Source organism: Eupeodes corollae, chromosome 1 (assembly GCF_945859685.1).
Source record: "Eupeodes corollae chromosome 1, idEupCoro1.1, whole genome shotgun sequence".
In the NCBI taxonomy this organism is placed as follows: Eukaryota; Metazoa; Arthropoda; class Insecta; order Diptera; family Syrphidae; genus Eupeodes; species Eupeodes corollae.
In genome coordinates this window covers 114,270,832-114,295,791 of record NC_079147.1, presented here as the reverse complement: position 1 = coordinate 114,295,791, position 24,960 = coordinate 114,270,832, and the positions used below count along the sequence as shown (strand labels likewise).

General features: G+C 32.8%; 2 protein-coding genes across 5 annotated transcripts; both read right to left on the bottom strand.

The window, feature by feature from the left end:
* Nucleotides 1–165: 165 nt before the first annotated feature.
* LOC129938727 (ras-related C3 botulinum toxin substrate 1) lies at nucleotides 166–10,511 on the bottom strand. 4 transcript variants are annotated; one of them, XM_056046443.1, is made up of 5 exons: nucleotides 10,285–10,511; nucleotides 8,965–9,080; nucleotides 8,612–8,844; nucleotides 5,010–5,170; nucleotides 166–4,951 (listed from the first exon to the last, which is right to left on the bottom strand). In XM_056046443.1, exons 2-5 carry the CDS (start codon nucleotides 9,078–9,080, stop codon nucleotides 4,874–4,876), a joined length of 588 nt encoding a protein of 195 aa, XP_055902418.1. In that variant the 5' UTR covers nucleotides 10,285–10,511; the 3' UTR covers nucleotides 166–4,873. The 4 variants fall into 4 exon arrangements, with proteins under 4 accessions (XP_055902418.1, XP_055902419.1, XP_055902422.1 ...); XM_056046444.1 differs by having other exon boundaries at nucleotides 8,965–9,082; nucleotides 10,288–10,511; XM_056046447.1 differs by lacking the exon at nucleotides 10,285–10,511 and adding an exon at nucleotides 10,086–10,218.
* Nucleotides 10,512–20,434: 9,923 nt separating this feature from the next.
* Nucleotides 20,435–24,718, bottom strand: LOC129942917 (uncharacterized). Its single transcript, XM_056052058.1, has 2 exons — nucleotides 20,771–24,718; nucleotides 20,435–20,701 (listed from the first exon to the last, which is right to left on the bottom strand). The coding sequence occupies exons 1-2, from the start codon at nucleotides 24,716–24,718 to the stop codon at nucleotides 20,435–20,437; spliced, it is 4,215 nt and encodes a 1,404-aa protein (XP_055908033.1).
* Between the last annotated feature and the right edge of the window lie 242 nt (nucleotides 24,719–24,960).

The window sequence follows — 24,960 nt, the reverse complement described above, 5'->3', positions numbered from 1 at the left end:
GATTTTTGTTTAGAATAAAAAAGGACTTACATATTATGTTTGTTGCAAACAAGTTTATATTTTAAATAAATACAAAATATCATAATTGAGTTTATGTGCAACATAATATTCAGTTTTATCTCTTTTGATATCTTTTGGTTTGCCTTTTTCTACATTTTATTTATATTTGTTTTTTTTTTTTAAATTTGATTGTTTGTGCTTCATATTTGCAAAGTTAGTAAAAGCTTTAAATTCTGGATTTGCACAACTGACAAAATAAAATATTTTGCTGTTTCCATTGTTGTGAATGCATTCAAAATGACCAAAAACTTTGTTAAAATTGTCAATGGTGTAAATCCAGCATATGGTTAATAAATTAGTGACAAATATTTCGAACGTCTTATCTCGGAATCTGAAAGTGGAAAGGAAGAAACCAAAAACTATTCGCCGACTTAAAATGAAAAGTAAGCTTTAATTAGGTGTTCTTAATGTCTGTCTGGGCCTGAAAAAATGTAGTCTAAATAAGGACATGTTGGGTTGGTTCGGTGATAGTACTGCTACTGGAAAGTAACCAAAAAAGACTTTGGGATTGAATTCTTAATCACTACTCATGCCCATTTAATATAGAATAATAACTTCTACCTCCATGATATTACTGAATTTCAATCAAGTATGAAATTCTTGATTTTTGTCGTTTATGATTTCTATAGAATATACAAAATTGAGCAGGTTCAGACAACATAAGGGACTTCATTTCTAGTCAATTGCGTTCATTGAACATACATTTTGAACAAGGCAACTATTTAGTTTATAAAGTCTCATCAACTTCAAACTCGGAACTTTACTTCGCTACCTTCAGTTGATCATTAAAAAACTACCAACAATAAATTGTGCACTCCTCAGGCAAGCTTCAATTCAAACACGTATCTTGCATTTAAAAAATATTACTTATTAATTTTTTAACTTGATCAGAAACCCTTTTACATAAAATATTAAAAAGAATTGTGGAGAAACTAAATAAATTATAAAGTTCAGGTTTCGATTAAATGAAAAAAGATGATCAACTGTCATTTTGACATAAGTAGACTTGACTTGAAAGTAATAGATATTTTCTTTGATTATCTTTCCATTCAACTTTCAAATACATTTTTGGATTAATTGGAAGGCAATTTTTGAAAGTTGTCCAATCATATGCTACAAGCTTGCTGTACTTTCAAGTCATTGAACCTGCCCATTTACCCTGGTTACCTGAGGAGATTTAGGAATTTAACCTAAATTTAATTGAGGTTTCGATCCAGGTATATGTTGTCAGTGGATCGAGAAATCGAAACGAAATGACACTTTATTTGTGTGCGTATTGTGTTGCGACTAACTTCTATCTTTATAGATAAAAAATAACATATTACACAGTTTTAAAATTTAAATAAAATAATGCTTACAACACAAAAACGAGCACCAAAGAAACTCATCTGAAATCTAGTAAAGATATAAATTCTCGGTAGCCATATTGGTTTGCTTACAAGCAAAACAGGAAATCGAACTCATAAACTTATTTAAGGATGCATGTGAATTTCTCCTCTAATCTTATTAAATTTCCCCTAAAAACTAAGTAGTTGATTCTATGTACATATACGTGAAAACACATCAATTTTTTTCGTTGAATTAGTCCACATTAATGTAAAAAAATGGGTTTTGGAGGGTGATACGTGCGAAGGATTTATATTTTCATAGTGTTTTTGGAAAAAAACATAACACACGAACACAAGCAAAACCTCACACACCAATAACTCGATTTCTTGATTCAGGTTTACAAAACAATTTTCGATTCGATTCAACTCGTTTTGTAATATCGGATCGAATAATCCTATTTCAATCTGATCCAGGTATATGCGACACTAAATCCTGATTCAATTCTCCTTGTAAACTGGGGAGTCATTCCGTAATTTTCAAAACGATAACCATCAAAACGATTATCATTAACGATATCATCGTTTGCTTCACATAACTTTGGCGTCTCGTCTATCGTTTTCAGTATAAAGCATCTTGCACATGAGCTACGAACTGCGAACTGTAGATGTTCTGACTTTTCTTTCACATGGGTTTTTTATATATTCGCAGACAGCGACGAATTGAACTACCCTTTTCTCCATGTTTTCCTCAACCATGATCTTTCACACAAAAACAAAATAGGAGTGGTATAGTTTTGAGGTTATGTTGCGCGCGAACAATTTCGTTGAAGTGCTGATGGTATGTGGAGTAGTAGTAGTAACTTTTATTGAGATTTCATTTTCATTACATTTGTATTATGTATAAGTATTGGCTGAAACACAAACACGCTTCAGCTTCGCCTGACGTTTACGAGTTCAGCCATAGGAATTCAATGCATGCTATCACAATGGAGCTTCGACCTCACGTTTCGCTTGACAATCGTAAGGAAAAGAACGTAATGTAACGTAATGTGACTCCAAACGGAAGCTCTAGTTCAATTATCTGAACATTTGCTTTGTCTGACAGCTAATCAGCTGTAAAAAAATGTCAACAAAATATTTGCTCTTTGGAGGAATGAAATAATAGAAATGTCATTCAAAGCAACCTCGAAGCAGGCCTAACGTAACGCAGACGAAGCTGAAGCGTGTATGTGTTTCAGCCATATAATTCACAACGAAACTTAAAGTACTTATTCTATTTGCCGACTTAGAAGTGGTCTGGCTACACAATTTTTAATATTTTATTTGTTTAACAGTACCATGATGGTATGTGGAACGCGAATAGAGTTTGACAGTTCGTAGCAACCTCAGTGCAATTCGGTACTACCAAACGTAATTTTACACATTTCAAAAAGTCAATTTCAAACAAAAACACAATTAAATTATAAGAAACCAATTAACACTTATGTATGTAAGGATAATAAAATTTGCATTTTGTTCTCTAAAACAAGACAATTTTGTAAAAACAATTTGGTAGCAACGAATTGCAGTGCGGTTGCTACGAACTGTCAAACTCTATTCGAGTTCAACATACCATCCACACTGCTACGAATAAATTGTTCGGGCTCAACTTAACCTCAAAATGATAGCCCTTTTGTTTTGTTTGTTGAAAAGGGTAATTATAAATTGACAAGCATTATCTTTCGTTGAGTTAATTTGACATTTCAGTCATAGTATAAGAGTATTTGAAATATATACTCAACAAACTTAAGGCCCAACTATAATAGGCATAAGCTAGCATATTCGCTCATAAGTAAACGTGCGAATACAAAGAATCTCAATACTAGTGAACATAATGGAGTTTAGCTCCGTTTCGTTCAATTTTTCTAAGTTTCGTTAACGTAAGCAAGAGCGATCCCAGTCGCTCGGTAGATACGTGAGCAAAATTGCATTATGGCTATCCGCAGTAATTTCACAAACTTAAGTGAATTTTTCGTTGGGTTTTTGAAATAAGCTTATGTTTGCTTATGCCTATTAAAGAGACTATAGTGATAAAGTTACGTGAAACAAATTATTGACGATATCGTTAATGTTAATCGTTTTGACGATTAACATTAACAGGTTTAAAGGACATTAATTCGAGTTAAAAATTAAGTTCAAAAAAGACAAAATCCTAAAAAACAATCAGTACATAATTGTTGTTTGATATTTTTAGGACATAAAATGAATAGCAATGTGATATGATCTGTGCTTAACATGTTTAAGTGATATTTTTTAAGGATATGATATGAAAAGCAAATACTTTCAGTTGCACTGATTTTGCTAAAGACCAGACTCCGGAAAAGACCTTAGAACAAATATTGTAATAAATTGAAGTTGTTATTAGAACATATTTAAATTTTAGTGACAGTTAATGTTTATAAAATAATTAAAAAATAATATAAATGTAATAATATTAAGCTGCTTTAACTCTTACACTGTATCCATTGGAGATACTCTAAGTCTCTACTTTCTTTCTTTTGTTTTAAATTATACTCGTATTATAATCCGTCATTAGGTAACTATTTTGCTTTCTTGCTTTCACATGATTTTAATTCTCATTAAATTTGTATTCTCACAATTTTTTAATAATTCAATTGACTAGATGATAAATCTAACTTCAACACACGCGGATACATTTTTCTCCTCTTGCGACGCCGCCGCCGTGTTTTGATTTAAATCTGATTATTTTGAGCTCTTTCACATACTTTTCCTTCTTTGACTTTGGTACTAAAACTGTCTAAATTATATATAATCTATTTATTATTTAATTTTTTGTTTTTATTAAATTACAATTACCAAAAAAATAAAAAAAAAATGTGAAAAATAGCGGACATTTTTGTGATATTACGAAAAGAAAAGATCAAATCTACATCATGTAGATTTTGCTTGAATATGAGTAGATACGATATATATACGAAATACTTATCGGTTTGAAATTAAATACATTTTTAGTTACTTTTTGTATAACAAAATTTAACAAAACGCTTGCTGCAATTCTTATAATTTTTGCTGCACAACTCAGTCTTTTTGACGGAAGTTTTATTTTTTCAATTACTTTTGTTTTACATATAATATAATAGTTGTGATGTTCAAAGATAAAACATAAACTTTTTTAAAAATTAATATTCGAGTTTTCTATGATAATATTTTGTTTGTTTGTTCTTTGTTGGAAAAAAAAATTGTTTAATAACCTAAGTCAATGTTAACTTAAATAAAAATATAACAAATTAAATTATGTATGTGTGTCTGTTTATAATGTATATATATTTGTATGTATATATGAATAAAATCTGATGTTAAAGTGAGTTCAGATTGTGTATGTCATTTTGATTTGTTTTAATTTTGTTTTTTTTCTTTTATGAGTTTCATAGATTTTCTTTGTAATTGTTTTTGTTTATCATAAATATTTATTTTTATTCTTTTACTTACATAACTATACACTTTCGCTGACGCCGTTTCTGAGGTTCTGGTCTTAAGACTGCTCGTACTGCTTCTTCAAAGACCTAAATGATAAATAAATAAATTAAATTGGATTTTGTTATAATAATAAAATATAAATACTTGTTTGAGCCCTCGTTGAGTTAATGCCGAACATTCCATATATTTCACAGCCCGGATTTTGTTAGCTAGTTTTTGGCCTTGTTCCCTTTTCAATGGCGATAGTCCTTGTTCAGCCAAACCACTTAGTGTTTCTCTATCGTCTCGCAAATCGATTTTTGTACCTTGAATAAAAAAATAAATTTTGTATTAACATAAAATTGGTTGGTAAACTAGGAATACAAGTTCAAAACTGCTTGAATATTTTTGATTCAGATTTAAGTTTATTTTGATCAAAAATAAATTAAGAACATGAAAGTATTTTATTTTTTGTTGCAAACGGCTTTGGCATTCACATCAACATGCAAAACAATAGGTTACTTAGGTTCAGAAACATAAATCTGTTAATAAGTTTATTATAACTTCGCCTTCCGTCCCACCGGATGGTTATGCAGTCTTATTTTTAAATAAATACGCGGAATACCGCCTAACCAAAATCCAAATATAAACGAGGTGTGTTCAAAAAGTAGAGTCCGAAAGTCAAAATTTGTTTTGTATTGTGTTAGTATACATGTCCCTAAAGTATGATGCAATTTTCAGCTATACTCACTGTTTACTTTGTCTGTGGTAGTTTCTAAGGTTCGACGTGTTTTTATGAGCTCGGCGATTTTTGCTTGTTTAAACAATGTTTGACCAAAAAAAATCGCATGAACATCGCTCAGGAGCTGTAAAATGACGTCAACGACGATCCTAGTTTGCTTGAAAGGGTCATAACTGGTGATGAAACATGGGCGTACGGTTATGATATCAAAACAAGGCACAATCGTCCACCTGGAAGCATCCAAGGTCACCAACGAAAAAAGCACGTCAAGTTCCATCAAATGTTAAGATTTTGCTTACTGTTTTCTTCGATTATAATGGCATAGTGCATCAAGAGTTCTTACCACATAGTCGTACGGTTAGTAAGGAGTATCACCTTGAAGTTATGCCATGTTTGCGTAAAGCCATTCGAAAAAAAAGCTCTGATTTATGCAAAAACAATTAATGGCTTTTGCACCACGATAACGCACCTTCTCACTCGTAGTTGCTTGGCCAAAAACAATACCGTAGTAATGCCCCAACCTACATATTCACTAGATATGGCTCCGTGTGACTTTTTCCTGTTTCCAAAGTTAAAGAGACCCATGCAAGGACGGCGTTTTTCCTCGATTGAAGAAATAAAGGCCGAATTGCTGAGAATGCTCAAGGACATATCAAAAAGTGAATATCAAGAGTGCTCCGAAGATTGAAAAAAACGCTGGCATAAATAAATAAATAAATTATATCTGGGGGACTACTTTTAAGAGGACCACATTGATGTAAATGAATACTAGGCCGTGTTTTTTGATCCCCCAATGCTATAAAAATCAGATTTAAATGAGCTTATCATACATTGCCGTAGAAAGTCTTTATACAGAGAAAAATGACGTAAAGCTTAAAATGAATATGAAAAGCTGGGCTAGGGCTAATTCGACATATTCAAAGTCCAGGCCTGTAAGAAGCTGTTATGCTCTTGCTCTTGGAGTTAAATTAAGGACCTGGTTCTTTAGGTTGAAGGACGTGTGTCAAAGTGACATCTTGGCCACGTAAAGAAAAAGCTGTTGTGGAAAACTAACAAGCCTCGGATAGGGACGTAGTTACTGTAGACAACCCACGCAAACGATTTAAGGACAACGAACTTCGGATATGCACGTTTAATGTTAGAACCCTTAATAGGCCACATGCAGCCGAAAAATGAGTAAAGGCCCTAGACTGTTATGAAGCATATATCACCGGCATCCATGAAATGCTATGGGAAAAAGAGGATGAAAAACTGCAATATTTACTACTGTGACTGCTACTGAGAAAAACAACAAGTCTTAATTGGATGCGGCTTTATCAGTGGAGCCAACAGCCGCTTATGACAGCATCTATAGGCAACAAGTCTTGAGCTATAGGTGCATCAACGAGCGCTTCATGACCATCCGCATGAAGGCAAAATTTGGCTACATTAGCCTAATATGTGCACACTTCACTACAAAAGAAAAAGATGACAAAACCAAGGATATGTCCTTACAGCTCTTGGACAAGCTACGATATTAAAATTATTCTGGGAGATTTTAATGTCAAGGTAGGATGGGAAGACATCTTCTGTGGAATAATCAGGAAAAATAGCCTGCACGACATCACTTCCGATAACTCATCGATTTTGCTGCGGGGCGAAATGTCATGGAAGCCAGTAGGTTTTTTCCACACTTCAACATTCACAAAGAAACTTGGAGTTCTCTTGATCAATCTATCGTTAATTAGATTAACCATATTGCGATCGACGCTGGGCACGCTTTAAGCATCATGGATGTACGAACTTTCCAAGGAGCTAACATCACCTCGGACCACTACCTCGTTGTAGCCAAGCTAGCGCTTCGCTTTTCAGACCCAAGAGAGACGCTGGAAAAGGATACAACGTCGAATGGCTACAAACGCAAGAGATTGCGAAATCCTGAGTCTTCCTGATTCAGACGAAGTAAGGATTGCCATATCAAAGCTAAAGTCTAACAAAGCCGCTAGAGCAGATGGCTTGAATGCCGAAGGAGACTCCCTTAACTGCACCAACTTTATGGACATTCGTTTTCTAACATCACTTACAAAATCTTCTCTGCCGTAATCGTCAACATCTTGATGATCAAATATTCACATTACGGCAGGCCTTGGAAATAACCCAAAAATATCAAATCATAAACCATCTCTTCATCGATTTCGAGGCCGCATATGACAGCATCTACAGTGACGAGCTGTATAGAGCCGGTTTTAAGCAAGGTGATACGCTGTAATGCCATTTCTTTAACATGAGCTCTCACGTTAACACTAGAGGAACTATTTAACAAGTCTGTACAAATTCTACCATATGCTGATGACATTGACATCAAGAAAGGACCTCTTACAACATCGACTCTCGGTCAAAACATCACCATTGACAGACGTAACTTTGAGGTAGTTAAATATTTTGTCTACCTAAACTCCGACAAACTAGCGCTACGATTAGACGAATAATTACTTTCGGTGGCGATATTTCTTTGGGCTAAGAAAGCAATTGAGTAGTAAAGCTCTGTTTCGACCGACCAACGTGACGCTACGCTACAGACGTTTCGAGAGAAAACTTCTTCGCGTGATCTACGGTCGGGTACAGCATACAGATACGTAGACCTAGTAAGAAAAAAATCCAACAACTGACATGGCTAGATCGCGTAGAACGGATGGAATCATATGCTCTGGCTTAGAAAGTCTTCGAATCCACGCCCACGGTACAGCGCAGAAAAGAAATGCCGCGGATCAGGTGGCACAAGTGGAAAGTGACCTCACCCATCTCGGAGTGCGAAACTGGGTGAGGCTTAGTTCGCACAGGACAAGTAAGTAAGTAAGAAATAAAAATATGCTTTTCTAAAACAAAACCTATTCCAATAGCAAACAATATGAAATGACTAACATTGCCAATACTTTTTGTTTATCCATTGTGCATAATTTATTTAGCAAAAAAGTTAGGATAATGTAAGATAAACATAATAATACGAACTCAATAAAATATTGGAAGCATAGATATTTTTACTTACCAACTAAAATGATAGGCGCATCCGGACAATGATGTTTTATTTCTGGATACCATTTCGATGTGACATTTTCAAACGACGACGGACTGGCCACACTAAAACATATCAGAAAAACGTCCGTTTGTGGATATGACAATGGCCTTAATCTATCGTAATCCTCCTGACCTGCAGTATCCCATAATCCAAGTGACACTTGAATTGTGTCTACTTGCATTGGTGCTGAGTAATTATCAAATCTAAATTTTTTTTAAATAGAAAAATACATAAATTTCAATATTTCATAAGCTAAGCATTCAACAAGAAGTGAATATATTAAACGGTTTGTTTTATTTTTCATGCAAAAGTCAATAACTTACACTGTAGGCACGTATTCCCCTGGAAAACTATCAGTTGTATATGATATTAACATGCATGTCTTTCCGACTGTACCATCACCGACGACAACGCACTTAATTGGTCTTCCTGTTGACATCTATAATATAAAGACGAAAACAAATTGCTTAGCTAAACAGACCCATGTTATAAAATTTTAAAAGAAAACAACGGTCTCGTGTAATTTTTTGGGCCCTAGTTTGCGAATGGAATCGGGAAATTAAATAAATTTAGAGCCAATCAACAATAAGTGATGATTTCAATCAAATAGCACAATTTACCAAATGCTGGGCTTTGATACTTCACTAATCGCTATTCAGCTAAGCTAGTTTGTATAGGGTAATCGGTATACACTCAAAATTTTTGTCATGGTATAGAATGTACATTTTTTGATATGCAAATTCTTGTCTAACATTTTAAACGCAACAGCACCTGGAAAATGCGTTGCTGGGAACTACGAAGCGTGTAAAGAATATGAAGCTATGAACTGGGTGACATTTTATTTGAAATAGTGGTAGGAACGCAACCCGCCCAATGCGACTGGCTAAGAGTTATTATATTTGTTTGTACCAACAAAATCTGACATACGCAAAACTATCTGTAGAATATGTGGACAAAATAGCTTTCAGCGTAACATTAGCAGTTTTTAGTATCTTCAGACAACATACTAATCGGCACACGAAATACCATTGTTCATTGTTTTTAGAGGGCCTTAAAAGCCAGTGGTCCGGCACTGTCTTTTTGACGACTTCACCAATAACTGGTCATGCAGCACAACAAAACAAAAACCTCACAATTAATTAAATTTGTAAAAAGGAACAAAAAAGAACGATTGCAATTAATTCGAAATTTGCAATTTCATTTCTCAGGAATTTATTGCGGGTGTTGACGTTATGGATATAAATAGTCAATTAAGTCATTTTTTTGTATTCTACTGCTAGGGCGGCGCTCCCATTTCGTCGCCGATTAAGATGATGATGATGACTAGAAAAGGAAAATAACAAACATACCTATTCTTTATTATCTTGAGAGTAGACCCTATTAGCTATTTTTAATATAAAATTTAAAGAGTTTTATAAATTAAAATCTGGAAAAGAAAACTAACGAAAAAGATTGCAAAAATAATGACAACGCCTGCAGCTGTCTTGTGTCCCAAACAAAGCAATAATTTTCCTCCCTATTTTGAATTTATGAAGACGCAGGTAGATGTAGCACACTGCACTACGACACAACGACAGCGACAACGACGACGACGATGACAAACCTCGCCTTTGGCTGGCACCGATCTGTTTTTGATGATTTACCTTTTTTTTAATGTTCCTCAAATGGTTTTATTGAGTTTGAGTTTTAAACAATTTGTACTGTTTTGTTTTTGTAAATTAGTGAACCAACAATATTTGGTGCTTGCATTAATTGGAAGAATTGCTTCTTTCTTTTTATAACTTATTAAATAAAATAAAAATTAAATAAGGAGACCTTTTTACTCCTTTTATCGAAAATGAAAATGAAAATGTCACTCGCTATCGCCAAACTAAACACCCTACGAATGACAGTTGGTTGATGTACATGGCAGAGTTCAGGCTTTAATTTTTTGGATGGAGTTGGTTGAATGCGATGCTGCTTGGAACGCTTTTGTGGTATGATTCAGTTCGTCTTCAAAAAATATCAAACGAATTAGGGCGAGTGCTTACCACGCAACTTTTGTGAGTTGGTCCAAATTTCACTTAGAATAATTATTACGAGGGGGCGACTTTCCATTACCGCAGCACGAATTTCCTTCTGATTTTTTTTTTACAGTTAGGTAGGAGTCTCAATAGAACATGTTTTAAATATTAGGGCGAGGAAACAACTTTAAGTCATAAAAAAAATATTTTCTTTTTAGGACTTAACCCTACTTTTTTTGTATTGCATTTTTGAGCCTAAAACAAGTTTTTTTTAATTGATAGCACGGCGTACTAACAGCTAGGTATGTAAGGGGGGCATGCTGCCCCCCTGCAACCCCCCTGCTTGGGGTCACTATAGGATTTGGGGTGGGTGCGAGTTTGGGTATATGCAAAGTACTTTTCCATTTGAGCACTAAAATAAAAGAAATTACCAAGAAAAAAAAACAAGTATGGCAACACTGAACAAAAAACAGGGAAGAAATGTCAAAATCAACCATTTTTGAGTGTTTTGTATGGAAAAAAGTGAACTTTAAAAATTAATTAAAAATAGAAATAAATGTTTCCTCGCTCTAAAATTGCTATAGTTATTATTTATTTGCACATATCTATCGAATAAAAAAAAACCCAAGACGAAATTCGTGCTGCGGTAATGGAAAGTTGAGCCGAATAAACAACTATATAAATGAGTTTTTTTAGTTTATCTAACAAAACAGATGCTAACAATCTTTTTAAGGCTCCGAGTTATGCATATCATAATTATAAATAATTCAATTGAATGGTGAAATAGGCCGTAGAAAACCAGTGCCTAGTGACTAACATATTTCAACCTTTCCTGTGTGCGACTCAAGTCAGCGATGAAGGGGACCTACATTTTTAAATACGGCTAATTTGAGAAAGCGCACTTTTAATGACAAGAATTACTCTTGGAGGATTTGTCAATTCCTCGCAAGAGGCAATACAAGTGCAAAAAACTTGTAGGTGGCACAAGCAGGGATTAGGCCCAAGACATCTCGCATGTCCTACGCACTAAGCACCACGATACGGGTACTACAATCAAATAGTATAAATATAATAATTAAAATAAAAGGACTATGTTCATAGTTTTTTTGATGATTTCTGACAATTTACACCCATTTTTAAATTATAGTATGGAATCAAGAAACACGACAGAGAATATTTTAAATATAGACAAAAAATATATTTAAGTAACTATTTGTCGATTAGATAGAAAAACAAGAATTGTAGCTTAATTTCAAGCTTAACTATGCATATGGTCCCGTCGACCGGACTTTTGACAGGCTTTTGCCGAAGTTTCAATATTTTACGATATCAAATTATGACGTGACCTAGGAATTTCCAAAATGTAATGCAGCTTCAACCGTCGCTCGGGAGTTTATAAGTTTACTTACATTTTTTGATTTACATATTTTTTTTATTTGTATCATAAATAAAGAACAGAAGGGAAGACAATGCTGCTTGCTGCTACACACGGATTAAGAAATAAAACTAAATAAAACTAACCAAATTCCAATGAAAATACAGTTGACAGGTTACAAAGCACGACAACAAAAATAAATGTATTCTGGCGTTGGGCTCCATTACACGATATTTAAGATCTAAAGCGAGCACAAAGCTTAAGGTAACATTTCAGACTTAGCTATTACGTTTTTTAATTTCCAAAGTCACGCTTTCTGACACATAAAATCATGAAATATTGTTAAGTCGGTAAGACTTGTCAAAAGCCAGACCGATCTTACCCGCGGTTTGATTGTGGTTAAGCCAATTACCATAAAATTTGTAAAAATTAATTTTTGACTCGATTATCTAGGCAAAAATTTAAGATATTGGAGCTAAGTTTTAAATGATTTAGTAAAATGTTAAAGCATTTTAGCAATTTACTAAGCTTTTGTGATGATTTACCTATGAATAGTTACTTTAACTTTTACAATTCGCTTAATCCATATGACACATATATGACCCTGCAGGCCTAGCTTTTCTTTATAGAAGTAGAATTATAAATGAAAGTTTTTAAATATATTATTGAGGTATGTTATCGTTTTTTTTTTATTTGTCAATGAGGCAAACCGCAGCTTTTTGTTTGTAAATTTTAAACAAAATTGTAATTAACTTTATCGAAATAAAAACCAATCTTATCTAAAAAATCATATAACATCTGTACAATAAATAAGTCCATTTAAACGTATTTTCTTTGTTTATTTTCAGTAACTCTTACTATTGATTTATTTAATAAAAGACAAATAGCAATTTACTTGTTAGCAAAACAAAAAGAAAGTTATAAAATGTTGGACTTCTTTAGGGACCGTTAATAGCTATCAGTAAAATCCTTCAGTTAAATTTAAAACATCTGTAATGTTTTACAGATGAGCGTACAGCAATCAGTAAATTTACGTCATTAAATTAAATGTCACTTTGAAGTTTCTATTTAAAGAGTTTGAGCTTCGCGCCAGAGAATTTTCTTAATGTTGCTTTCATCAGTAAATTTTTGTATTGAAGTGATCGGAAAAGTAAAAAATTGGAACTAAATCAGTAAAACTAAATTGAATTTTTGTTGGCTTTTGGCAGTCAGCTTTTCAGTAAGATGATTTCATTATTTAAAAAAATTAAAATGAATTTATAAATTAAATAAAATATTTTATGTATTTAAAGAATATGAATGCATATCTCAAATTATATTGCTAGTAAAAAATTGAATATTTACAGAATTTTGCAATACTTAATTATGACCATCCAGAATTTTGTTCATAAGAAACTATAAAGAATTTTGTAAAAACAGAATTTTGACTTCGTCTGTCGATTGGTCATGCTTAAAAGGTTTGTTGGTTTTTGTGTTTTGTTATATTTTGCATATCATGTTAACGAAATTTTTAGTCAAAAACCAGTTTTAGTAGGATTTCTTCAAAGTTTTTATATCTTATATAAACAAACACAGAAGAAAATTACGCACAGAATAAAATCATTTTGAATTAAATACCTTAATTTATTCACACGAAATATTGAGAATCGTCTATCAATTTTTACCAATTTTAAGTACTATCTTTTGTAGATTAACTTTTATGAAAAAACTGACTGTTGGATTTTTTGCAATTAGATTTTTCTCAAAATTTTCCTGAATATTTCAACCACAGTGTTCTATAAGATGTAATAAGCTTAAAGCAAATATCATAAGCTTTTAAAAAGATATTTATGTAAGTTAAAAATCAATATTTACCAACTTATAATAATGTTTTTATTTCTTATACTTTCAATTCGATTTTGTCAACATTTTATTACATAATATAAAATTTAATTCAAGTAAAAATATTTTATTAACTTTCCATTATGTAATGGGTCCGATTTGTCAGACTGAAAATGTTTACATTTCTCGACGTTTCTAGGTCCCTAGAGTCGAATTAAAAGATTTTTTAGAAAGATGACTGTGCGTACGTTTTTTCGAAGTCCGTAGCTCAAGATCCAGAAATAAATTCAAATAAACTTCAAATAAATTTTGTTCTTGTAGTGCAGAAAGATGCAGAAAGGGCTCTCAAGAAAATTGCGTGGGTGGTTTTTTTACCGTAGCAGTTTAAAAAAGGGGAACATTATGGTTAACCCTAAATATCTTACGAACCAACAAACGCTAGATACTTAAATTAAATTTAATATAATATAGTTTAACGTCATACCAAACGACTATATTTTTGAAAAAAAAAACTCCAATTAACGTTTTTTTTTATAAATCCAAAAAAATTGAAGAAAAAAAAATTTGTCACCTGGAACATTTTACGAATACAAAATGATTTCATCTCCAACATAATTTTGTGCAACGAAAAATAACGTTTTAACATCTGGTAAATATCAAATTAACAATTTTTTCAATTGATTTTCGGCTTTACTATCTTTTCAAAATTTTGAGATATTGGCTTTAAACTACTTTTATTTAAAAAAAAAATATTGTTTTGAACATTCAGTATAATTTTGAGAAAAATCTGTCTAAAAATCTATCAGTTTTCTTACAAAAACAATAAAAACCTAACAGAAAAACAATACTAACTCTAAAATTAAAAATTTTGTCTTCAAACTTTTTTATTTCACAGAAAATATTGTAGTTTTTTTATAAATATCCAACAGTCCATTTTTTCATAAAAAAAATAAAATCTACAAGAAAAGTACGCAAATTTCGTAAAAATTGATGTTCGTTCGGTTCTTGATATCTCTCAAATTAATTTCATTCATATAATTTGTAAAAATTTAAGAAATGGTACTTAAATTGGTAAAAATTTGATTTCGACTAAAAATCTATTTAACAAAACTAGATTTTCAAACTAAACTATTTCATTTCATAAAAAATTTTGGTAATTTTAAAATTTTGAAGAATAATTAAACTAACAACTTTTTTAACCCAACACGAAAACCTACAAACTTTTAAGCAAGGCAAATCGACAGACGGGATGGGAAGTTATTAGCGTCTTTTTTAGATTCTAATGACCTTGAAATATAGAGAAATGTAAAAATACTCAAAACATAATTTTATTTGGATGAATTGGCACTTCGTAAATTTCCCGTGGGATGCTATCGTCCAATAGCTGGCAATTTTGCTTATTCACGTACCCATTCATTCAAATATGAGCCGCATCCATAAAGATGGTTCTTCGACTAAAATTGGGATCAACTTTCAACTTCTCCAAAATTCGATTGGCGAACATACGACATGCAGCGTGTGGGCGTTTAGTTTCAGTTCTTGGCCAGTCGGATTTTGTATCTTTGCAGGCCTAAATAACGTAACACCATGACAAATTCTGCTGTTATTCGGATTCTGCTGCACACTTTTACGAGCAAAATCGATGTTTTCAGTGTTTCCTGGTTCTTCATTGAATCGAGTCCTAATACAGAACACCCAGTTTGATGATTAAGCTTTATCATTGACACATCTTGCTTGACGTTGTCACTTATCATGATGATTTGTCTTTAGTGACTGATTAAAAGAAGATATTTCAACAGAAAGGAAAAGGAACAATATGGCCGCCGTGAGTCGTCAAACTTATCCTGCCCTTATTGGAAAATCCTTTAGTATCATAAATACAGTACTATACCCATCCATGCAGTATATTGACCCCAACGGTGGTTAATTTTTTCTGAAGCTTATACTTACGAGTACATATTGTATAGCACCGCATATAACAGAGGAACAAAATGACATGATATAAATAATGTAGGTACACGTTTTTTTTTATAAAAAAGTTCCTGTCAAAGTCAAAGTCTGATCGAAAAAAGTTTCAAATACATCAGATAAGGAAATCGAAGATTATCTACATAATATGTATGTATATTGTATATTGACACCAAAATAGACACACTTTATGCTCAAGGTTGACCCTTATCATGGGCATGACCTAGCAGGTAATTTGTCTAAATCTCAGTAATGAAATTATTTGACTCCACACAATGTCACAGTCACAGCATCATCAGGCACCAATCAATTGCGAACTATCAATCACAATATCTGAGGACATCTGTTTCACTTAATTTCATTTCTAGGGGGAGAGCAGATGACATTCATTTCGTCGTGTTCGTGTGTGGATCTCTTATATCCAAGAGTTTAAATCAATGGGGGATTTTACACTTCCCAAACCTATATGTACATATATATTTCTACCTCCAATATGCACGAATGTATCTATTTATATGCAAGAACGCAACATTTAAAAGCGGTATTGAACCTCGGGGCTATATCTGAATCTCACTTGCTTTAAAACATGTATTGGTCTCGTATACAAAAATAAAACTTGAGGCTTTAACAAAACCTTGCTTTACCATTGTTACACATGGAGATGGAGACAATCTACGACCTGCGAGGTAGATGACATTCGCTATGATGATGTAAGCATGTCAATTTGGGGAAACATTGGCGATGGAAGTGTATTATCATATTCTGAGTTGACGAACTTATTCCAGTGAAAATATTCATTTCATTTCGATTTATTTGACAAAGTCAATTAAACAATATTGTTCAATATTGCAATTATTATTATCCGCGGGAGCTTTTGGTCGGCAGTCTTTTGGATTCTGTATTTGTATTGACATTACAGCTAAAGGAATTTATAATATCACATGGGGAATAATATGAATTCAATTTTATTAAAATGTTTTAATAAAAAGTAATGTAAATAGTCCAAACAATGTGCATAACCTATGCATATAAATTTTATGTATACTGAACTTTTATTTAATTTCTTAAGAAGGGAGAAAAGAGAATATAAAAGAATTAATTTAATTTAATAAGATGGGGATGGAAACATATTAATATGTTCATTGATAGAAACAAAATAATAGAAACGATCTTAGCCTGTAAATTCTATTTGAATTTAAGTTCTACTAAAATTACCATAGCATGTTAAATTTTTAAAACTTTATTTAAGCTTTTATTTATAGAAAAATCATAGAAGCATTTCCGATGGGTTTGACCTGGAAAAAATAATAGAAACCAATTGAAAGTGCAGTTATTTAGAAGAGAATTTTTTAACGTTTCAAATTATATTTGATCCTTTAGATACATTTTTATTTTTAGCAATAAAACTGAATTTTTGGTGGCATAGAATTTATCATTTTGGCACTTGTCTTTGAAGGTGTAAAAAACCGTTGTTTTCGTATCTTGTTATAAGTGGTTTCAGGTCATTGAGCCCCTAATATTTCCTTTAAGTTTTCTAAACGGATATTCCATTGGTTTAAAATTATTATTTATAAAATACGGTAAATGCTAACGTTAAGATTAAGATGACTGTTTTCACTCATATCTAAACCTAAAACTATCATAATTTTTATTGCTTTTAGCAAAAACAATAAATCATTTGTAATAAGTATAGTCAATTTTATTGAATTTCATTTATTTTAATTTATTTTATTTTATTTTATTTCATCTTTAGTAGATTTAAGTCTATGAAAGCTAAAGTTACATTTATTATATACTATAGTTACACTTTAACAAGATTATTTAAATTTAAATTTAAATTATTTCAATATAGAGCATATTTAAAAAAAAACAACGAAAAATTATATTTATATCTATTTAATTTTTAATAATATTAATTAGGATTAAAAAATGTAAGTTTTTAGAATTAAAGCAAAAAAAAGAAAATTAAGTTAAGAATTTTCAGCCAACCTAAAGATAACGCGATCAAAATGCTTACGTCGGCGTCGTCGTCGAAGCTCTCGTGTGTCTAAGGGTGGGAGTTCCATAGTTTGACAACACAAACAAAGAATTGGCGCTCTTGGTTGAATAAATACAAAAGATCGGATGGAAGTAGAGAACACAATTTTGTTATAAAGATAAGATGGCTCCTTCTTTGCTACGATTCAAACTCTTTAAAGTATTGTAACTTAGATACGTGTTTAAGGTACAACCAAGAACATTTTTCTTATAGGCCGAAAAATAACGCTTATGATTGTACACGTATCGAATTTTGTTGTTGAAGGCAACATTTAGGTTTCTTTTAGATTCTGTGCTATGACTGCTAAATATCTGGCATCTGTAAGTAATAATCGGGATAGTTAAAGTTTTTTTCTAAGTAAAGTCTAATATCTTGTGGAGTATACAATCCCAGCTAAGTGTGGAATTAAACCATATACCAAGGTTCTTTACTTTATCAACGTACTCGATTACCTGGTTGCAAATTTGTATGGGTGGAAAATAGCTGAGATCAAGCTTATGTTCATAAATTACCATATATTTAGATTTTTGAACAATTATAAATTCTATACAAGTCTTTATTAAGTTGGTAAGCACCGTTTTCAATCATGACCAATTTACAACTTAGGCGAATCTGAACATCGTCTGCATACAAATCAATGGACGAATAATGTACCTGGGTTGGAAGGTCATTAATACACATCCAAAATAGCAATGGTCCTAGTATTGATCCCTCGAGAACTCCGGAATAGAGATCCAGAAATCCTGCAGCATATTTATCTACAACGACAGCTTCTTTTCTCAGAGAAAGGTAAGAAAACATTAAATCGGAAGCTGAATCTTTGAATCGGTACAGACTTTTTATTTTGAAAATAAAAACACTGTGATTAACCGTATCAAAGGCTTCGAGAAGTCAAATAATCCTAAAAATTATGCTTGATCATGGTCAATAGCACATCTTAGATGATCAGTTACTTTAATGATATCAGACACACAACTGTGATTTATTCTAAAAACGGATTGGTTAACACATTAGAGATTGTTATGAATTAACTGATTTTTTAAAATTATTTTAAGAGCTCTATTTTAAACTCTATTCAAAAGACACGGGTACGCTATGGGGCACGAATCCTAAAATGGGAACTTTACTTACTTTCTTGTATCGTTGAGAAAACCAGCATTTTTGGTCGAATATGTGATCCCTCCACAACAAGTGGTTTCTGATGCACATACCTAGGGCGGAAAGCTGTTCAGTCTCCTCGATGCATGTTTCGCGGCAAAGGTATAACCAACGAAATAATATTATTTTATTTTAAGTTTTAATAAAATACGGATTTTTGTTTCACGTTATAAAAATGACTTGTTTATTTTAAATTGCAAGAAGGAATGAAAATATTACAAGTGTATGAAAACTTTACACCTCGCTATTGAAAGTTATATGAAAGTCAGCTGTGATATATAAATAATTACATAAGTATTTCAAAGGTTATTGACATTTCATAAATTTCTTGCAGACTGGAATAATATTAAATTTAGCATATACAATTACATGCTTAACTTCTTTTTGCAGTGTGAAGCAAATACATATTTAATTTAATACATACAAAACATGTAATGATGAAAGTATGACAATTAAATTTTAATGAAAAGAAAAGAGATCATTATATAATTAGCTTTGCAGTCTGCACATATAGTCTGCAAATCTAGTCTGCATATTTAGTCTGCACATTTGACAGTTCGTGTTTGACAGTTTATTAGATTTCGGCTTGTTTCTTTCACGCGTTAATTAATAGTGATTTTAAATTTAGATTTTTGTTTTGTTTTTAATTTAGTTATATAAATCAAAATATCTCATATAGAAGAGCAAGGTAAAAATTCGCTTGACTGGTTGTTGAGATTGTTAAACCTTGTGTTTCAATTTCTTAAAAGGCATCTCAGTCCAACGAATGTTTTTCCCGCCTTCATCATTGGTGTCAAATGTGCAGATAAAGTTTTTAAATTCTTTGAGTTAAATAAATTAAATAAATAAATGTATATAATTTTGAGATACGAATCAAACAAAAGTGATTTTAAGATATAAATAACAAGATATAATAACAAAAAATATGTTGGGAAGCAACATGCTCCCGCCCAAAGTGTTTGCTCCCGCCCAAAGTATTTGGATGCTGTTGGTGACTTCTGCATGACGTCCAGAATCTCCTTGTTTTTGTTGGATTTATCTCAGTACAATATTCATCGGATTTATCATGAAAATTATAGAAAAGAAGGAAACAAGGTTAGTTAGTTCTTAGACCCAATAAAACGACAAGGATAATTATAATTGAATATAGTTATCTGTTTGGCTTGAGTGATATTCATAGAGTTGAGGTTAAGATTTTATTCGACGTCATTGATATAAGCAGAAGTGTATTGCAGGTTTGTTTTGATATGGGCATTATAACGTTGTATTATAAATAGGTAATTGATATGGGCTTTAGAATTAAATTTGATTTTTTTTTTTAAAGTTCATGAATTGTATTGAGAATTAAAAGTGACTTTAATTCCTGCTCCACTGTAGTGTTTATTTCATATATACATATGTACATATTCAGGTATAGTTTCTATTGCTTTTTATGTATTCGGATTCGACGGATTTGTTACCGGCAAAGGGGATAATTTTGTTATCGGCCGTTTGAACGTTGAATTTTGTGTTTTGATGGTAGCGACGCGCGTTAGACCATCAGTTCCCGGATGTAATTCGATAACCCGCGCGAGTAACCATAATGAGGGTGGCAAATTGTCGTCCTTTACTATGACAATGTCTCCAACATTGATGTTTGGTTTTTGTTGTAACCATTTTGGTCTTTGTTGAAGCAAGTGAAGATAGCTTGTGCTCCACTGCTTCCAAAAATCTTGTGTAATTTTTTGTATATATTTATATTTATCAAGATTATTTAAATTTTTTACTGTATGATTTCTGTCAGGCAATACATTGAGTGGACCTCCAATAAGGAAGTGTCCTGGTGTCAAGACATTAAGATCATTTGGATCAGATGTCATTGGACAAAGAGGTCGTGAGTTAAGGCACCCCTCAATTTGAGTTAGTAATGTAGAGTATTCTTCAAAAGTCAACTTCGCAGTGCCAATTGTTCTTTTAAGGTGATGTTTAATGGATTTCACCCCTGCCTCCCATAGTCCACCAAAATGGGGGGATAGTGGAGGATTAAAATGCCAAGTGGTATAGAGCGTGGCCAGAGTTTTTGAAACTGTGGATGACCATTCAGAAGTTATGAATTTACTGTCTCTTTTGAGATCATTGCTTGCACCCTTGAAGTTAGTTCCGCAATCACTAAATAAGTTGTTGCATATTCCGCGCCTGGCTACGAATCTCCTGTAAGCAGCTATGAAGGTTGCTGCGGTCAAATCACTGACCAATTCAAGATGTAAGGCCTTTGTAGATAGGCATACGAATACGGCGATGTACCCTTTTGAGAATTTGTTACACCTACCCTTCCACATTTTAATCTCAACAGGTCCAGCATAGTCCACACCAGTGTTTGTAAAGGGTCTTGTAATTATAACACGTTCAGTTGGAAGGCTTCCCATTAGTTGGTTTTGCATTATAGCATCATGTCTATGACACCTTACACATTTGTGTATTGTAAATTTTACTAGTCGTTTAAGGTTGGTTATCCAATAATAGTTTCGAATATCTGCCATCATGAGTTGCTGTCCACCATGTAGAGTACGTTGATGAGCATCGCATGCAATTAGTTTTGAAAAGTGATGTTGATCCTTGAGGATGATTGGATGCCGCTGACTGTAAGGTAAATAGGAGTTTTGAAGTCGACCACCTACACGTAAGATACCGTTTTTATCAAGGAAGGGATTTAAGTTCAAAATTCCACTTCCTTTAGGGATAGCTCTTGATTCATTTAATGCCTTTATTTCTTCATAAAATAGTTCGTTTTGTACTAATTTGGTAATTGTTGTTCTAGATACATTTAGTTCTTCAATTTTAAGTGGATTGTTCTCTAATCCTAATTTCATTTTTGAATTTAATTTTGATCTTAAGTTAGATATGTATCTTTGCCATATTGCAACGATGCGAATCAATCTTCTTAAATCGGAGACTCTCCTTAAAAATTCGTTTTCTGTTGTAACACAGTAAGCTGCAACACAAGAAAAGTTTAATAGTGTTGCAAAATTCTTATTGTATAATGTTTTTGTATTGATTTTGCTTTCCTTTTTAGTTTCTTGTTGTGTTTCAAAAGTAGTTTTTGATGAATAATCTTGCGGATTAAAGTTTCTTAGAAATTTTGGCCCATCCCACCACATCTCATTGTTAATGAGCTCTTCAGTTGTTAATCCTCGCGATCCAAAATCTGCAGGATTCTGTTTTGTGTTTACATGATACCAGGATTCGATGTTAGTTAAACTTTGAATTTCGCTTATTCGATTAGCAACGAAGGTGGTGCGCGTGGTTGGGCTTCCTTTTATCCATGCTAAAGTAATCATAGAGTCGGTCCATGCATATGTTTTAATGTTTTCAAATTGCATGGCTTTAATAATTCTGAATATTAGTTTAGACAGGAGTAATGCTGCACAAAGTTCAAGGCGTGGTAAAGAAATGCATTTTACTGGAGCAACTCTTGTTTTAGATGCTATTAAGTGTATTTTTTCAATGTTGTTTTGTATGACACGTATATAGATGACTGCTGCATAAGCTTTTTCTGAAGCATCGCTAAAGCCATGCAGCTCCACCTCGGACGAGATTTCATAATCAATCCAACGTGGTATTTGTATTTGTGAAATTTTTGGCAGGGTACTGCGAAGATCTGTCCAAGACTTTTCTATATCTTGTGGTAAAGGTGTATCCCAAGCCAAATTTCTAGTCCAAAGTTGTTGGAGTATAAGTTTTGCCTTGACAATGCAAGGAGAAATCAATCCCAATGGATCGAACAGGCGAGCGATATCGGCTAGAACTGATCGCTTTGATAATTTTGAAGTTTCAGGTAAGTTTATTTTAAAGCTAAAGTAGTCCATACTAGGATGCCATTGAATCCCCAATGTTTTTATGGCATCTGTTGATTTTAAATCAAGAGGAAGATTAATCTCTCTATAATTTTCAGGAATTCCCTCCATAACTCTTTGTGAGTTGCTTGCCCATTTTCTGAGAGGAAACCCTGCTGCTTGTAAATTTGAAACGATATCCTTTTGCAATCTAATGGCTTCAACTTCATTATCTGATCCATATATAAGATCATCGACAAAAAAACCATCCATGATTGCCTTTGCTACATGAGGATAATTATGTTCAATATCTTCAGCTAACCTTTGTAATGTTCGTACAGCTAAGAAGGGAGCAGAAGCAGTTCCAAAGGTAACTGTATTTAAACAATAACATTTTATGGATTCATTTGGGGATGATCTCCATAAGATCATTTGATATGGTGTGTCTTCTTGAGCCACCCAAATTTGACGATACATTTTGCTTATATCTGCAACAAGAGCAATTTTGAATTTCCTCCATCTTGCCACCAGATCAATTATATCGAGTTGGAGGCGTGGGCCTACCATAAGACATTCATTTAATGAAAGTCCATTTGATGACTTGCAAGAACCATCAAATACTACCCGTAGTTTGGTTGTAGTACTTGATTCTTTCAGAACCGCATGATGTGGAAGATAATAAAAATAGTTTGGACCTAGTTCATCCTCAACTTTCACTTCTTTCATGTGACCTAAGGTAAGGTACTCAGTCATGCAATCTACATAAAGTTTTTTAAAGTTACTATCTGCTTTCATTCGTTTTTCAATTTGTAGAAATCTTGCTAATGCAGCTCGTTTGGAATTACCTAAGACTGGCCTTTTGTTGTTTTTGAATGGAAGGTGTACCTCATATCTACCATCTAATCTTCTCTTGCATGTATCCTTAAAATGTTTTTCGCACATAATCTCATCTTCAGTCCATTTTCTCTCATCAAGATTTTCTTCAATTTCCCAAAACTTAGTAAGTTGAACATCCAATTGTGTATGATGACTTTGGATAGTTATTGGAATTTTTTGTGTGTGAATGTTTCCAGTTAAGATCCACCCTAATTCGGTCAACTGGGCTACAGGTGTTCCTGTACTTCCCTTGACTACGCCATCCAAAATTATTGTCGAATACACATCGGCACCTATTAAAAGATCAACCTTTCGGGGTGTATTGTAAGTTGGATCAGCAAGTAACAGGTTTGATACATGATTGAAGTTAGATGCATCAAATTTTTGAGTGGGCAATGTAGTGGTTAAGTTATTGAATACCAGAGCCCTGACATCTACAGAGAAATCAGAATCATGTACTGAGAATAACTTAAAATTGACTTCATATTTTGATGTACCAGTTTCAGTATTTCCTAGTCCTTTAACAATCGCATGTGTTTTATGTTTTTTAAGTTTTAAGATCTGAGCTGCATCTTCGGTTATGAAGGTAGCTTGAGATCCTGGGTCTATAAGAGCCCTTAAAATAAGTTGAGTTCCATTTGGTTTGAAAACTTTAACAAGGGCAGTAGCCAATAAGGATTGTGATTGCATTTGATTTAAATGCGTTTTATAGTTTATTGGCTCTGTATTAGAGCAGTGTGGTTGAGGTTCATTATTTGAGGATTGTACATTTTGTTTCGACTGAGATGCATTTGCTTGGTATGTGTTTAATGATTTAGTTGGTTGATAATTATTTTGAGACTCAATATGTAATAAGGTATGATGCTTGAGTCCGCACTTGTAGCATCGATTTGTGCTGCTGCACACTGAAGCATGATGATCATAGCCTAAGCAGTTAGAGCAAATTGAATGTTTTTTCACGACATCTGTACGAGTTTTAACATCCAAATTTAAAAACTTCCTGCAATGACGTGTGCTATGAGGCATTTTACAAATGCGACAATTGAAATTTGTATTTTTATTTCCCGGCTGGGTATGGTGCGATAATTGAACATTTTTTCGAAAAAAATTGGTTGGTGGAAGGTTTCTTTGATTTTCATTCATGTCTAGAATATTTTCTAGAGAGTTAAATCGACCTTCTATAAATGCTAGAAAGGTTTTCCAGTCAGGCAAACTTTTTGTTGCACCTAGCTTGTTTTCCCAATCTTTTTGGGTTTGGTATGGTAATT

Coding starts and splice junctions, on each gene's coding strand:
- LOC129938727 (XM_056046443.1), bottom strand. CDS start 9,080: ATGTCAACAGGAAGACCAATTAAGTGCGTTGTCGTCGGTGATGGTACA. Junction 5,171..8,611: donor TGCGCCTATCATTTTAGTTG/GTAAGTAAAAAT, acceptor TTTTTATTCAAG/GTACAAAAATCGATTTGCGA. Junction 4,952..5,009: donor CTCAACGAGGGCTCAAACAA/GTATTTATATTT, acceptor TTTATCATTTAG/GTCTTTGAAGAAGCAGTACG.
- LOC129942917 (XM_056052058.1), bottom strand. CDS start 24,718: ATGCCTCATAGCACACGTCATTGCAGGAAGTTTTTAAATTTGGATGTT. Junction 20,702..20,770: donor TGCCTGACAGAAATCATACA/GTAAAAAATTTA, acceptor TTTTGGAAGCAG/TGGAGCACAAGCTATCTTCA.